Consider the following 15,758-nt stretch of genomic DNA (forward strand, 5'->3'; position numbering starts at 1 on the left):
TACCGATTCGCTTATAAGACTGTAGACTTTTTAAGCACAGAAGCTGAACCAGGTTTCCAACAAAATATGACTCAGTAGCACCAAAGAGGTACATAGTAAAGACCCAATAGACATAGCCAACCTTGATGGGCCTGGATAGGAAATAGAACATTAATTCTTATGTGACTTCAGTGTGTGTGTGTGTGTGTGTGTGTGTGTGTGTGTGTGTGTATTCCAGGATATGGGACCAGTGTCAACAAGGAAGAAAATCATATGGGGTGAGCCTCCTGCTTCATCCTCATACATTTTTTTCTACAGTAATATACCTCAGGTATTTTTCAGATAGCCCTTGGGTTGAAAGGGAAGAGCAATAAACCCAGGGAGATCCTTGTTGTTTTCAACATAAAAAAGGGCTTGCAGAGAGAGAGAGCCCCAGCTGCCAACTAACAGGCGGGACATTCAGGAGCATAAGTGTGCTTGGAAAGACAAATCTTTGGGGGAACTAATGGATGTGCCAGTCTAATTTGTTTAGCGAGAAACGTAACTTTAAGCCCGGGGTTATAAAATGCAAGCCTGTACCTTCTGAGGACTGACTCTCTCATTTGACCTTCGTTGCCCACTATTCCATTAGTAAGTTATAAGCTCTATATCGGCTTGGGTTACAAGATTTTTCAAATTCGTAATTCCATCAAAATAATAAAGAAAATATGCACTTGGTTTATTGACTGAGAGTCTAACTATGTAGCCCAGGCTGGTGTGGAACTTGTTTTGTAGACCAGGCTGGCTTCCAGCTCACAGAGACACACCTCCCTCTGCCTAGAAACAAGTCTGTGCCACCACCCCCAACAATTTCCACATTTCAGAGCCAAACCTCTTATCTGGACCTTCAGAATGGTGTGTTTTCTAAACGTGGATCTTCTACCAAAAAACAAAAACAAAACAAACAAACAAAAAAAAAACAACAACAAAGCAACAATAACAACTGTACATTGTAGTTCTTAAAGGAACATTGCTTAGCCTCTCCTCGGGACTCAGAGCCACTGTTGTCTATGGTGGCACAGTGAAGAGACTTGTACAAGGAAAGACAGACCACCATGAATCTAATTAGCACTGCTTGAGAAGACTACTTAAACAACTCTCCTTGAGAGTGGAGCATTTCTTTTGAGTGTTTTTAAATTCAGACTGCTTTTAGAAAAAAAACCTAGGGTGGCTTATTTAGGTTTCCTGAAGTTGAAAGTAGGCTTTTCTTTACAGCATTTTACTGCTCGCGGTAGAGACAACAACGTGGCCCCCGTGGCTTCTAGGCAGTACCAGATGTGAACTGTTTTCAAGAGGAAGTTGGAATTGCAGTTCATCCTTTGTGACCGTTTCAACCTGCGGCCCAAGATAACCACTGATTGATGGCCTGTGTTGTTGGGTCCCTTCCTTTTCTCTGGCGCAGTTACCCTCGCCTGGCTTGAGGCCCCAGATACTGCGTGTGAGGGCACTGCGTGCACGTCCTGTTGGCTCTATGATGGGGACCATTGTGGGGGCGGGGATGTAGAGCCTGCTTCCAGCTTCCAGGGCTTTGGTGAGGGGCTCTGGCAAGGCTTCAGCATCCCCGCGGCTGCGGAGAGCATCCTTCCTCCTGCCCAGCCCTTTCTCCTTGCCTTGTCTTCCAGTGTTCAGGCCAGCTGCACAGGTCCAGCCAATCAGACGCGAGCGTTCGCTGCAAGCACTGGCCAATCGGCCGCCCGCATTTGCTGGAAAGGCGAAACCCTTAGGGGAAAAGCAGTAACAAAAGCCTTTCACTGCAGACAAATGTTAAGTGTCTGTGCAGACTTTTCCTGTTTTTAATTTTATTACTGCAAGAATGGAGGGTTTGTTGTTTCTTTCATGTTTCCTTTCAAGCAATTTTAATTATACATTTGTGCTACATCAGGGACTCTGGAACACAGTGATTTCAGTCTATTGCCTCTGAAGCTAAAATGCAGTAACCTTCTGGCAATACAGATACATTCCTGCACTGTAAATATAGCTGACATGCTAAAGAATTTTAAGCAGCTGCAGAGGTCTCTGACACCACACACAGTGCCCCAGAGAGCAGAAGATGAGAAAGCCAGCCCAGTCTGCCCCTCTCCCCGATGCCCCACCCCTCTTTCCTGAAGGGATGTGCTCATAAAGACTCCTTTCCGATTGTTCTGTCTTGTGCAGTTTTTGACCGAATGCCTAATTACCATTGATTCTCATTGCAATGGGATTTTCTTCATACTCAATGGTTAACCCCCACCCCCACCCCTCATGGGAGACTCACAAAGGAATCGAGCGTGATTCCAGGCGATTCTTCCCAGCTTTTTTCCCCCCACAGCTAGACTATTGCTACAATCGTAAGTGGAATTTACAGTGAGTAAATTCAGCTATCATATAACTAACAGCAGCCCAGAACATATGGAAAACAATTTTAAAATCTCCTTTTGAGATTTTAGGGAGGAAAATTTCCATTAACCAGTAGTTGAGCCCTGATCATTCAGATATTTTATCTCCTATTTAAAGATTCCCCAGTAAAAAGAGTCCTGTTGCTTTATGTGGTTCCCAAAATGGCAGATGGCACAAGAGAGTAAGCCTCCCAGGAAAGACTTGGAGCAATGGTCTCTGATGGAAGTGTGAGCAATAAAAGAAACAAAGGCTAGCTTAAATGTTCCAGTAATTTACCCTACCCTTCTGCATGTCTCTGAATCTAGCTACTTTACAAATATGCTTTAAGGATGTGATTTTTGTTGTTGTTGTTGTTGTTGTTGTTGTTTTAAATGGCACTTGTCCCCAAGAGAACAAGCCTCGTGTTAGATGTTGTTTCTCAGTGACATTTGGCATACTAAGCGCACTTAAGTTTAGTAATTCACAGATGCAGCACTCAGTTAAAGTGTCTGTCTGCAGAGCGGCAGAGGAAAAAGCAGGGTGGCTGGGAGGAAACACGTGTGTTGATTTTTGAGTTCTCTTCTAATCCTCTGTAGCAAATGCTTACCAACGTTGACTGAAGATAACCCCAAGAGCAGATGCCTCGTGCACACTTATTTTCTTAAGAGAGCTATTTTAAGAGTCTCTGAGACAAGACCGAGCAGTGACATAGAACCCGTTCTGAGGTTGATGATTGTCTAACACAGGCTCGGAGGGGAGGATCAAGAAGAAATCACAGCTGCCCCAAGCCCCACTTTCCCCTCTGTGCCTATTTTTACATATCTGCAAGGGCTTTTTTTTTCTCCCCTTAATAAAAAAAGTTAGCATTGTTTTATATTGTTGAATTGGAAACCAGATTCCTTTTAGTCATCCTTTGGCTTAAGCATTGGTAACTCGGGCTTGGTTTATGTTGGCTGCCTGCCAAACGAAAGCAATTATGTGTAATAATAGAAAAATTAAGAGGTGAATGTTACTGTTTTACAGCAGGACATGGCAAAAACCATTTCCTTCTGTCAGCAATATCTTGATCACACCCTCACACACTCTCACCCTTTGCCCGCACTCATGAACTTGCTCCCACATACACAGATACACACACACACACACACACACACACACAGGGGGTGGGGTGGGGAGAGAGAGGGAGAGAGGGAGAGACATATTTCCTGTGGGTTTTAACTTGAGGTCACTGAAACCAGAAAGAGGAAGGCTGCAAACCACAGGTTTTGAAAGGCAAGTGAGAATAGAACTTTGCTGGTAAAAATAATATCAATGAATGAAGTGGAAATAAAGTAATAGGTGATAAATGTGCCCCTCCCGTTCACCCTCCGATCTCCCTTCCAGGTGTCCTAGTGGTCAACGTCACGTGGAGGAACAAAACATACGTGGGGACCCTACTAGACTGCACGAAGCACGACTGGGCCCCGCCCAGGTAGGGCCCTTTCCTTTCTTGCTCCTTCCTCTGCTCCTCCCATCCCGTTTCTGCATGGAAACCATAGAAAGAAATTAATAATATATAAAAAACTCTTCCTGTAATTGAAACCAGGCCAAGGAGAACTGAGCCTTTCAACCCTGGGCTAGTAAAACACAGATGCTAGCTTTCTTTTTTCTATCAGATCTCTCCTCCTACTTCCCTCTCTCCTTCGTTTTCTTCTCCTTTTTTTTTTTTAAATGGGAATTTGAACTGATTGAAAGCCAGCTCTTTGAGCTGCTGTTCTTTGATTCTCTGTGGATGAATATAATCCACCGGGTAGCCTGGGCTTGGGCTGATATACCAGTACAAACGAGATTGTCCTTTGCTTGGCTGCCCTTCTCCCTCAAGCTGCCAAGGCAGTGGGGTTCTCTCTGCCACCTTGTGTCCCTGAGATCCCACCTGGCTCTTTCGGAGATGCTCGTTATGACACCTATCACTTGCTTCCCTAGGTTTTGCGAATCACCGACAAGTGACCTGGAGATGCGAGGGGGCCGGGGCAGAGGGAAGAGAGCGAGGTCTGCCGCCGCTGCCCCTGGCTCCGAGGTCAGCTTCACAGAGTCCAGAGGGCTGCAGGGCAAGAACAGAGGGGGAGCCAATGGGAAAGGGAGGCGTGGCAGCCTCAACGCCAGCGGACGAAGGACACCCCCAAACTGTGCAGCAGAAGACATAAAAGCCAGCCCGTCCTCCACCAACAAAAGGAAGAACAAGCCCCCGATGGAGCTGGATCTGAACTCGAGCTCTGAGGACAGTAAGCCTGGGAAGCGAGTGCGCACGAATTCCAGAAGCACCCCTACCACTCCTCAGGGGAAGCCAGAGACTACGTTTTTGGACCAAGGCTGCTCCTCTCCAGTGTTAATTGACTGTCCCCACCCAAATTGCAACAAAAAGTACAAGCACATAAATGGCCTGAGGTACCACCAGGCGCATGCGCACTTAGACCCGGAAAACAAGCTCGAGTTCGAGCCTGATAGCGAGGACAAGATCTCAGACTGTGAAGAGGCCTTGAGTAACGTGGCCCTCGATTGCAACGAGCCAAGCACAAGTGTGTCATCCTATGATCAGGTGAAGGCACCTGGGTCCCCTGGGGCCGGGAACCCCCCTGGGACACCCAAGGGAAAGAGGGAGCACGTGAGCAATGGCCCAGGTCCGATCATAGGTTCGAAAACTGGGAAGAATTCTGGTAAGAAGAGAGGCCTTAACAATGAACTGAACAACCTTCCGGTCATCTCCAACATGGCCGCCACCTTAGACATCTGTTCAGCAGCAGACAGCAGTCTAACTGCAGAAATGCCCAAACTGGAAGCGGAAGGACTGATTGACAAGAAAACTTTAGGGGATAAAGAAAAGGGCAAAAAAGCAAACAATTGCAAAATGGACAAAAACCTCTCTAAACTGAAAAGCGCCCGGCCCATTGCCCCCGCCCCCGCCCCTACGCCCCCACAGCTGATTGCTATACCGACTGCAGCCTTCACATCCACCACCACAGGGTCCATACCTGGACTGCCCTCCCTCACAACCACCGTGGTCCAGGCTACACCAAAGAGCCCTCCATTGAAGCCTATTCAACCAAAGCCCACAATTATGGGGGAGCCCATCACCGTGAACCCCGCTCTGGTGTCACTCAAAGACAGAAAGAAAAAGGAAAAGCGAAAGCTCAAGGACAAAGAAGGGAAAGAGACTGGAGGTCCCAAAATGGATGCCAAGCTGGGGAAGCTGGAGGATGCCAAGGCGGCTGGCAAGGATTTGGCTGGGCATTTTTTAAAGGACCATCTCGGTAAGAGTGAAGGGCTGGCGAACGGATTGTCAGAGTCTCAGGAGAGCCGCATGGCCAGCATCAAAGCCGAGGCTGATAAGGTTTACACTTTCACGGACAATGCTCCCAGCCCTTCCATCGGGAGCGCCTCGCGCATGGAGTGCAGTACCCTGGTGAATGGGCAAGCGCCCATGGCACCACTGCATGTGTTGACCCAGAATGGGGCTGAGAACTCAGCAGCTAAGACCAGCAGCCCAGCCTATTCGGACATATCAGATGCTGCAGATGATGGCGGTTCTGACAGCAGGTCAGAGGGCATGAGGTCAAAGGCCAGTTCCCCATCAGATACTTTTTCTAACAAAGATGGTGTTGTGAAAGGGCATCCTTCAACTTCAGCACAACCATCTCAGCTGAAGGAGTCCCATTCTCCCTATTACCATGGCTACGAGCCTTATTATTCTCCAAGTTACATGCACCCTGGACAGGTTGGTGCCCCGGCAGCTGGGAATGGTGGGAGCACACAGGGCATGAAGATCAAGAAGGAGTCGGAGGAAGATGCGGAGAAGAAAGACAAGGCGGAGCAGTTGGAGTCCAAGAAAGTGGACCATACTTCTGCATCCCTGCAGCCTCAGCACCAGTCAGTCATCACACAGAGACACCCTGCCCTGGCTCAGTCACTTTATTACGGCCAGTATGCCTACGGGCTCTATATGGACCAGAAATCTCTGATGGCCACCAGCCCTGCCTACAGACAGCAGTATGAGAAGTACTATGAGGACCAGAGGCTGGCCGAGCAGAAAATGGCCCAGAGTGGGAGAGGAGACTGTGAAAGAAAGGCTGAAGACAATAAACAGAAAAACATGCCATCAGCCACTATCTCAAAAGCTCCCTCTACCCCGGAGCCTAACAAAAACCATTCTAAACTAGGGCCATCAGTGCCTAATAAAACTGAGGAGACAGGTAAATCACAGCTTCTCTCCAATCATCAGCAGCAGCTTCAGGCCGACAGCGTCAAAGCTAAGCAGATGGAAAACCACCAGCTTATTAAGGAGGCTGTAGAAATGAAGTCTGTCATGGACTCTATGAAGCAGACAGGTGTAGACCCAACCTCGAGATTTAAACAAGTAAGAGTGTGGAGTGTGGCCCCCCCACAGACAGGGAGCAGTCGGAGTTGTGCACATGTCTTGGGCTTGATCTTGCTAGACCTCTAAACGCTGGGAGGAAACCATCGTCAGGGGGTTTTCCTCTTCCCTTGAGAAATATGCTTAAAGATCCTCTGGAGTTCCTATACAACTCTAAAATGTACATTCCCCACTGATGCCATGGTGTGTAGCTAAAGGATCTCTGGGCATGCGCAGCTGTGTGTTAGTTACCTAAGAGTAATTCTGAGGAGGACTCTTGATTTCTTCATGAGCCAAAGATGAAGGCATTTCACTAAAAGGCCTCAGAAGTCTCTCAAACTCTGAGATTTCATGCCCTGTCTCTGAAACACTTGGACACACACACACACACACACACACACACAATTTCTGTCAAATTTAAAGATTTTTAAACCCGGGTCACTGAGTTCCTACTTCCCATTCATCATTTAATTTAATGAAGTTTGAGCACCCGATATCTCTCACAAAGAGGTCTGAGATGTCTGGGTTTCTGTTTCATGTTCCGTTAAGAACCCAAGTAGAACTTTTAAGCTGTGGTTTTACAAGGAGTCCGGAGCTGGAGGTGACAGTTCTCAGGAGTTCCTCCTCCCCGGCTGAGGACACTTGAGGTGCAGTCACCATAAAACCATGCACATGGCTACTTCTGCCTCCTTCACCCCCTGCTGCCATGTGGGCAAAATTCTGGTATTCCCCAGAGCCAGCACCCCAACTTTACCACACCGTGTGTTTACCCCCTAGTGAGTCAGAACAAGAGCTCTTAACTGCTATGTATGCTTCCGGCCAATGTTGGGATTGAGGGCCAAATTCAAATTCTCAGTCAAAACCTGAACCCTGAGTGGAGTTACACCATGAATGTTAGCGTCACGAAGGGTGTGCTACAGTCCTGGGTCCTGTGCCCTCCATAGCTCTAAACCAGCTTTTGTTTCCCAGGGTTACAGTAGAACAAGACAACTTAAAAGGGCCCATGGATGGGTTTGTGTGCTAATAAGTAAATCATAATACAGGCCATTGGTTTGATATTTTGGGTTTTGATTAGGATGTTCACATATTAATGAGAAGCGGGCCAGCACAGTGTGGTCCTCAGCTGTAGTCAGTGAGGAAAATGTGTTAGAAAACCAAGAGTTTATTTTTTCCTAATGGATGTTAATAACTATAGTAATTGCTTAACATTTTTACTGTTAGCTTGAGGTAGGGTTTTTGAAATCCCCCTTACCTGTGTGAGATAATAAAAGGAAAACATAGACTGAATTAAATATCTCTGAGGATCTTATTATCTAAGGCTCTTCAACCCAGCTGCCTTGGGACCTTGATGTTGGCTGAGCTGTAAAAGCATTGGGTTAGCCTGTGGTACAAGGATTGGTGCTAACACCTACCTGGGACATTATTTTTTTCAGAGTAGGCTGAACAGCACATGTTCACTTAGAATGAAATAACAAGAAATACTGCTGTCGTGTAAATTAATGGATTTGCTCTGTGAACGATGACATTTTAAGACGGATCTTTATTTTCGAACCAGGATCCAGAGTCGAGGACGTGGCATCATTATGTATACCAGCCCAAGTATCTGGATCAACAAAAGCCAGAAGAGCTTGACAGAGAAAAGAAATTAAAAGAGGACAGTCCAAGGAAGACTCCTAACAAAGAAAGTGGCGTGTCCAGCCTTCCCGTGTCCTTAACAAGCATCAAAGAGGAGCCCAAAGAGGCCAAGCGTCCTGACGCTCAGTCAGTGGAGGAAAGCAAGCTAAAGAATGATGATCGAAAGACTCCGGTGAACTGGAAGGACTCTCGGGGGACACGAGTGGCTGTGTCCTCACCCATGAGTCAGCACCAGTCCTACATACAGTACTTGCATGCTTATCCTTACCCACAGATGTATGACCCCAGCCACCCTGCATACCGGGCTGTCTCTCCTGTCTTAATGCACAGTTACCCTGGTACGTGTTGTGGGTTCCAACTACATTGGCGGGAAGAGGCTGTGTTCAAATGATAGCCATTAACAACTGGAGATAAATTAGAAGCTTCACGAGTGACATTTGGTGTTGCTTGCTTTTAATACTGCTTAGAGTTCCAAAGATAAAACTGATTTAATGTGAGATTTTTATATTTTGTAATGAAATGTCAAGAGTCCTAGGGCTCTAGCCTCTGTACTTCCTGATGGCTTACTGTAGACTTTTAGACTGACAGATACTTTATTGCCTGTGAAAATATTCTAAGCACTTACTGTCATAATCATTATAGTTACTGTTTCTTTCACTTAAGCGGACACATAAATGGATGAAGTAGCTATAAGCTCGATTCTGTTTACATCCTCTGTTCATCACGATGAATTAACCAGAGAAGAAAATCAGGGAACCTAGACACAGATAAACAATCATGTCGCCCATTCTTAATATAACCCCTTATTTTAGGATGTCTGACTTGTATCCAAAAATTCACGTTTCAGCCGATTTTGTTGTTGTTGTTGTTGTTTTTAAGATGTAGCTTGTAACGTGATGTGGCGTTTGTTGTTTTTCTGCAGGGGCCTATCTCTCTCCAGGATTTCATTACCCTGTTTATGGGAAGATGTCTGGGAGAGAAGAGGCAGAGAAAGTCAATACCAGCCCCAGCATCAACACAAAAACAGCCAGCGAGGCCAAAGCCTTGGATCTCCTCCAACATCACGCCAACCAATACCGCAGCAAGTCCCCTGCTGTACGTTTCCTTTTGTTGGTAGTTAAAAGGCCGTGTTTGGTGGGGGAAGGGTGACAAGCAACAGAACAGTCTTGAAAGAGAAATGCTTTAGAAACCCAGCTGGGATTTCAGGATGCTGTTCTATTCCAATACATAAAGAATGGAATGTTGAAATATAAGATGTGGTCACACAGGAGGGGGAAAAATGTCACTGAAGCCTTTGTGGGAGCTGGTAGATTTTCTGTTGCAAAAATGTGGCGTTCTTTTCTTACTCAGGAGGAGATGTATTAGGGAGAAATTTAAATGTATAGTGACTTTTTGTATAAAATGGTGTAAATGTTAAAGCATTAGGAATGGAAATACTGGATGTCTAGTTTGTACCACCCTTGTTACTAAGCAGTTCAGAGGCCACAAACTTTTGACCTATTTGACAAGTTAAACTTTTGCTAAATGCCTTCTTAAGGATGGGATTGTAGCTCAGTGGTAGAGTTCTTGCCTGTCCTGTGCCAGGGCTACATCCCTAACCTGAAAAAGAAACAGCAGTGAAGACACAAATTAACAAAAAACAAAACAAAACATGGAGGAGCGGCCCCTTGTTCTGGAAAGACTCAGTGAAGCAGTATAGAGCAAAATCAGAACAGGGAAGTGGGAAGGGTTGGGTGGGAAAACAGGAGGAGGGAAGGGGACTGATGTGGCTTTCGGGGAGTGGGGGTCCAGAAAAGGGGAAATCATTTGAAATGTAAATAAATATATCAATAAATTAAAAAAAAAACAAAACTAAAATCTTTTCTTCAGAAATAACTTTCAAAAATCAAAGTTTTTTGTTTTTCTTACACAAATGGAAAGACTTACTTCCTTTTAAGACAGTAGCAAATGCAGCCCACAATTATGTGACAGTGGTAGATGGGAAAACGGATTCAATCAAGACAGTCAATCCATCTAGCTTCTCCTGCACACTAAGGCATGTACGTAAATAACGGTGACCAGACAGATGTCACCCAGTCCCCTATGCTCGCCTAACCACAGTAGACACTCAGTCTCAGATCCTTCCATTGCCGGGTATTCACCTGTTCCATACTTGTAGTCAGAAGCTCATGTGGACCTATGCTGAGCGTTCATGACGCACCATCACCCTTAACTTTAGTCAGACATAAATATGAGTCTTATGCAACGTGGAACTCACATGCGAGCCTGGGTCCCATGGCAAAGGAATAAAGGCTGTGTCTGTTGCCTGCTGGTCCTGACGCATTATCCTGTCTCCATCGTCCCACAGGACTGTTACAAGAAATGCATCTCTGTGAAAGATTCACTCCCAGAGAAGAGGCAACTGCTAGGCCTAAATAGTGCTTATAAAGAGACCAAAGACAAGCAATAGCTCCTGGCTAGAAAAGAAAAGGGGGTGAGATGAATAAAATGGGGTGTCCACAGGGCGAACATAACCACTACCGAGAAACTAGAAAAGGTGATCGATCCACACCCGATCCCTTTTCTGTAATTTCCCCTTTCAGTACGCCACAGACTTTGTCCCACTGAGAGCCTGGAGCGGGAAAGGAGAGCTAGGTTCTAAAAGGGAGAAATGTGTTTGAGAAACACGTTCCTTAATCCTCTCTGATATGGAAGATCTGGAATTTGTGGTGACTTCTCAGAAATAAAGAACCTGGACTGTGGGCCGGGCAGTGGTTTACTGCCGATTCCGCCCACCCTTGAGTGTGCAGGGAATTGTTTCCTGAACCCCTTGGGAGTACTAAATCTGAATACTCCCAGTCTCCTTTATAAAGCGATGACACAGGTTTCTCCTGTAAACCTACATTCATCTTTGTATTTTTAGTCATCTCCAGATTACCTCCAAGAATCTACTATGACAAAAGCATTATATGAGAGTTCTCATACTGCACTGTTTAGGGAATGATGGCAATTAGCAATAAATAGCAATAAATATATGGCACTAATATTCCTAGTATGCCAGTTTCCTTTGTCAAACTCTTCATCTAGGCTAGCTAAGTCACAGAAGTGGGCCTCATGCATACAGCCAGGAGAATTAGAAAGTTATTAAAATATGTATATACAGCATAAATAAGTATTGTATATTATTGTGTGAATTTGGGTGTGTAGTTTTATAAAAGCACAATGAATTCTTTGTTGGGTTTTGATCTTTGAGACAGGTTTTCTCAGTATGGCCCTGAAACTCACTTTGTAGACCAGGCTGGCCTCGTCTCAGAGATCCTCTGCCTTAAGAGTTGTAGGTTTAAACCATGACGACCACAATGATACTTTATTTTTAAAAAAAAATCATGAGATAAATTTCCTCTACAACATATAAAGGTATAATTAGAAAACTTAATCCTTAAAAATAAATCTCAGAAAATCCTTTAAAAATTTCATATATTAAAAATTGCTCCTGAAAGACACCGAATGGTTTCTAAACAGCCATTTTGCTTAGTGAATCTTGAGAAAAGTGTTAGGAAATATTTGCAGAAAATATTTGATGCCATTTAGATTGCTTTGGGAGGTTCACCATTGTTAACTTAGCTCTTTTAAAACAAGTGGCTATCTTTTGACGTTTTCTTCCATTGGTATAGGGTTTTAAGTCTGTATCTACTCAATGACTTGAATGAAATACTATGGATAGAGGGCAAAAGGTGTTTTGGTGTTTCCGATGTTTGTATGTCAGCACATTAAAGGAGAGTGTTTCTCTTTTCAGCCTGTGGAAAAGGCTTCCACGGAGCGGGAGCGGGAAGCGGAGCGGGAACGGGATCGCCACTCCCCCTTCAGCCAGCGGCATCTGCACACACACCACCATACCCACGTTGGTATGGGCTACCCTCTCATCCCTGGTCAATACGACCCTTTTCAAGGTCAGCAGTCTGTCTCATCGCATTGGTGTCGTTCTGTTTTAGCAAACAGTTGCTCTGACTGCCTGTCAGTATTTAAAAATAAAAATGCCGAACTTGGACTAACACTAGTGGCAGGGATGATTCTTAACACTTATTTTTTAGTATTCCTGGAAGACACAACTCAGGCTGTTTGTATTCTACTGAGACACCAGGTGGCTACCACCTAACAGTCGACACTAGATGTTATCTCACAGACTGACGGTGGTAGCTGGTGTCTGGGGTACCAAATATAGCATCCTGAAGATCGGTTTGCTACTTGGAGGAGATTGTAAGGGAAATCAGAGCCACAGTAGGTGGCTTTGGTGAAATCACTTACTCTCACACCTCTACTCCCTTTAAATTGCTTTTTCCCCACTTGAGTAACCAGCATGGTCAGGTCTAACATTTCCTAATGCAGCTGAAACCTGCTTCTCATCCTTTCCCTGACGTAACAATTTCACCAAAGGGGAGGAGAGAACTTGTTCATAGTACACAAGGCAATCACACCTTACCTGTCCCATTTCTATGACCTCGGAGGGCGTAGGTAGCTATCTTCATTTTCTCATAGTTTTGAAAGTTGTAGCTGGAGATCCTGGTACAGATTATACCAAGCTGTTTCTGGTGAGGGCTTTCTTAATAGCATCTGGAAGGGGGCTTCCTCTCTTTGTTCATAGCACATAGTGGGAAAGGCCGAGTTCCGGAATCTGTTCCTATAAGAACGTTAAGCCTGTCAGATCAATCAGTAGTACATGGCCCCCAGCAGCTCATTTTGCTTTAATTACTTCCGCGAAGGCTCCTGAGTCTAAATGTACTCAAATTGAGAATTTGGGCCTCAACCTGGGATGCTAGCAGGATCTGGGGCCATTCAGCCGTAGCATTGGCCAAGGGAAGACACTGTTGGAAAATGCTTCCAAATGCAGGAAATGTAAGGGAAATGGACTTTAAAAAATTAATTTGTTACTTGATGCTAAAAGAAAGCAAATAATGATATGATAGATGCATGATTTGATAGATAGATAGATCTCCCAAATAACCAAGTGTGAGGAGAACATGGAAAGGAGATGAGTTCTATTCTAACACATCACAGATGTAAAGGGGTTTGTGTGAGCAGAATAAGTTTGTCTTTTTTTTTTAATGTTATTGCAATGTCTCAAATTATTTCTGGAAAAATAATATCTACGGGTGGCCTTGAACTGTACCTCCAGAATTCCTGGCATGCCCTCCCATGTCTATTTCCCTGAACAATTTTCTATGGGATTCAAATCCTTCTTTATGTGTGATTGTTCAGGTCTCTGCTCCTTATTAGCCTTACAGATTAAGACCACTGTTCCAAGTCCACGTAGACTTAAAGGACAGGTTTATTTATTTATGTATTTATTTTAATTTAATAGGTTTATCTCGTGTACTTCATGGGCTGCATCATATTTAAGTCACTGGAGAAAATGTTACAGTGATAAAAGTCATTATAAAATTTTTCTAAGCCAACTAGCTTGTTGCTTTTCGAATTCACTGTTACTTATGCTTCCTGTTGCTAGCTGGGTGCTACCTATTATTTTTCCTGAGCTTCCTGTTCAGGAATACATGCAAACCACTTAGCACCACGCAGAGTCAGTGAGATAGAAGGCTGTTAACCCTCTGAGTAGCTATTAAAAAAAAAGCCACCAAGAACTCAATAGTGGAGTAGATGTTGGCTGCATTGGGGAGTTTGTAGTCTGTCTTTGCTGTATGAAACATTTCACGCGTGTGTTTGGGAAAGGACAGATGACTGCCCCTGGGTCTGTGCCCTTTACCACTGGGCCTGTGTCCACGCTTTTCCAATGTCATGGAAACCCTGTGTTTTCCTCCCATCAGGCTTGACCTCTGCCGCCCTTGTTGCCTCTCAGCAGGTGGCTGCCCAGGCATCTGCTTCTGGAATGTTTCCTGCACAGAGAAGGTAAATATTCCCCACACCTGGAATTAATTTCCCACCAGAGACGGGCTAACGGTAACAGGAGGAGAATGGAGGCTTTGCAGCAGAAAAACTTGACACCTGAGTTTGATCTCACTGTAATGAATGAACTCGCTATGACAATGTGTTTCACACGGAACTTTGATTCCATGAGCCCCATTCTATAAATGCGATGTACATCTGTAAAGAAATGATTTATTTTTTTAAGTCTAAGGTAAGGCAATTTTTCTTAGGTTAAGAAAAGGCCAGTCCTACAACTTTGCTAACATATATTCATGGGGTATGTCAGTGGTTTAGCTTTCAACCAGAATGCCTAAGATCCTAGGTTCTATTCTCAGCTCTATAAAAAAATAAAATATCAGGAGACAAAGCTTTCATTTTATTATACTTAAAATTAGCACTGCACATGGAGAAATGAGTTACCGTAATGCTGAAGAGACCATTTGTTTCTCTTGTGCTCTAAGTTACCCTGCAAGCTGTCCTGAGAAGAAAAATAAATTTAAAGAACAAAACAGATTATCAATATAAAATTAACGCTCCCTGAAAATGTAGCTCATTACTTAGTGTTTCTTCATTTCCCCGGGGAATTCCAGGAAACAGAATTGCCTATCAAGGAAGACTAGCAGGTTCACCGTTTTTATGTACTTCCTGTCCAGTGTTGACCGAACCGGTTGCTAAGATGTGTTCTTCTTTTGCAGAGAATAACAGAATCGGAAGTGCCCGGTGTCATGTGACTGGATCACATGGGGAAGCGCTTTATATAGACATCAGTTCCATGGTGTTAATTTGAAATGCCTTAATGGCAGGCAAAAACCAGTCATTTCATTTTGTAAATTACAGATTTTATCACAGAGTAACAAATGTTGCTGTAATTAAACTTCTGTTTTATATATATGTATATATATACGTATACATATCTGTATATATACATATATATATATATATACATATATATATATATATTCTTTACTTTTTTGTAACAGTAACCAGGCTCGCACACACAGGGTCTGCTGCCACTCAGTAAAGGAAATTAAAAAAGAAAAAAAAATGTATTTGTCATGTTGAAAGTGTTAGCCACAGCAGGGTGCTTACATTCTTTTCCTTTTAAATTGTAAATAAATAATGTTCTGTATCAGTGTGCCTGAACCTTGCATATCCTTCATCTCTCTCCCATAAAACCCCTCAGAAAGGCCAACTGTGATGATGACACTTGGTACAATTTAGATGTCTAATTGGTGGCTCCTCTTAAAGATGCATCAGTGTAAAAATGTCCCCGTGGTCACTCTTTGTACTTGTTTATTTGGAAATAAATACTTTTGGAAGGCATGGGGTTGCCAGAACCACAAAAACTGTGTTGTATATATGATGTAAAAATTAAGATGGGGAAATAATGAGCATCTGTGAATAATGAGGTGTCATTTTTTGATGATCTTCAACGGCAGATAACCCACTAGCCTGCATACCAGAG

At 44.1% G+C, this 15,758-nt stretch overlaps 1 protein-coding gene across 4 annotated transcripts in view; it reads left to right on the forward strand.

Annotated features, from left to right (window-relative positions):
• Positions 1 to 15,425, forward strand: part of Znf608 (zinc finger protein 608) — a 107,937-nt gene extending 92,512 nt beyond the window's left edge. For 2 of the 4 annotated variants that reach the window (XM_052155439.1, XM_052155438.1), the window contains exons 4-10: positions 3,757 to 3,844; positions 4,336 to 6,763; positions 8,316 to 8,733; positions 9,318 to 9,490; positions 12,171 to 12,324; positions 14,194 to 14,275; positions 14,989 to 15,425. In XM_052155439.1, the coding sequence (XP_052011399.1) occupies positions 3,757 to 3,844; positions 4,336 to 6,763; positions 8,316 to 8,733; positions 9,318 to 9,490; positions 12,171 to 12,324; positions 14,194 to 14,275; positions 14,989 to 14,995 (3,350 nt within the window). In that variant the 3' untranslated portion in view covers positions 14,996 to 15,425. Of the gene's footprint in view, positions 1 to 3,756; positions 3,845 to 4,335; positions 6,764 to 8,315; positions 8,734 to 9,317; positions 9,491 to 12,170; positions 12,325 to 14,193; positions 14,280 to 14,988 lie in introns of those variants that run through there. The other 2 variants (XM_052155441.1, XM_052155440.1) reach the window with 2 other exon arrangements.
• Positions 15,426 to 15,758: the final 333 nt, after the last annotated feature.

Source organism: Apodemus sylvaticus, chromosome 13 (assembly GCF_947179515.1).
Source record: "Apodemus sylvaticus chromosome 13, mApoSyl1.1, whole genome shotgun sequence".
Classification (NCBI taxonomy): domain Eukaryota; kingdom Metazoa; phylum Chordata; class Mammalia; order Rodentia; family Muridae; genus Apodemus; species Apodemus sylvaticus.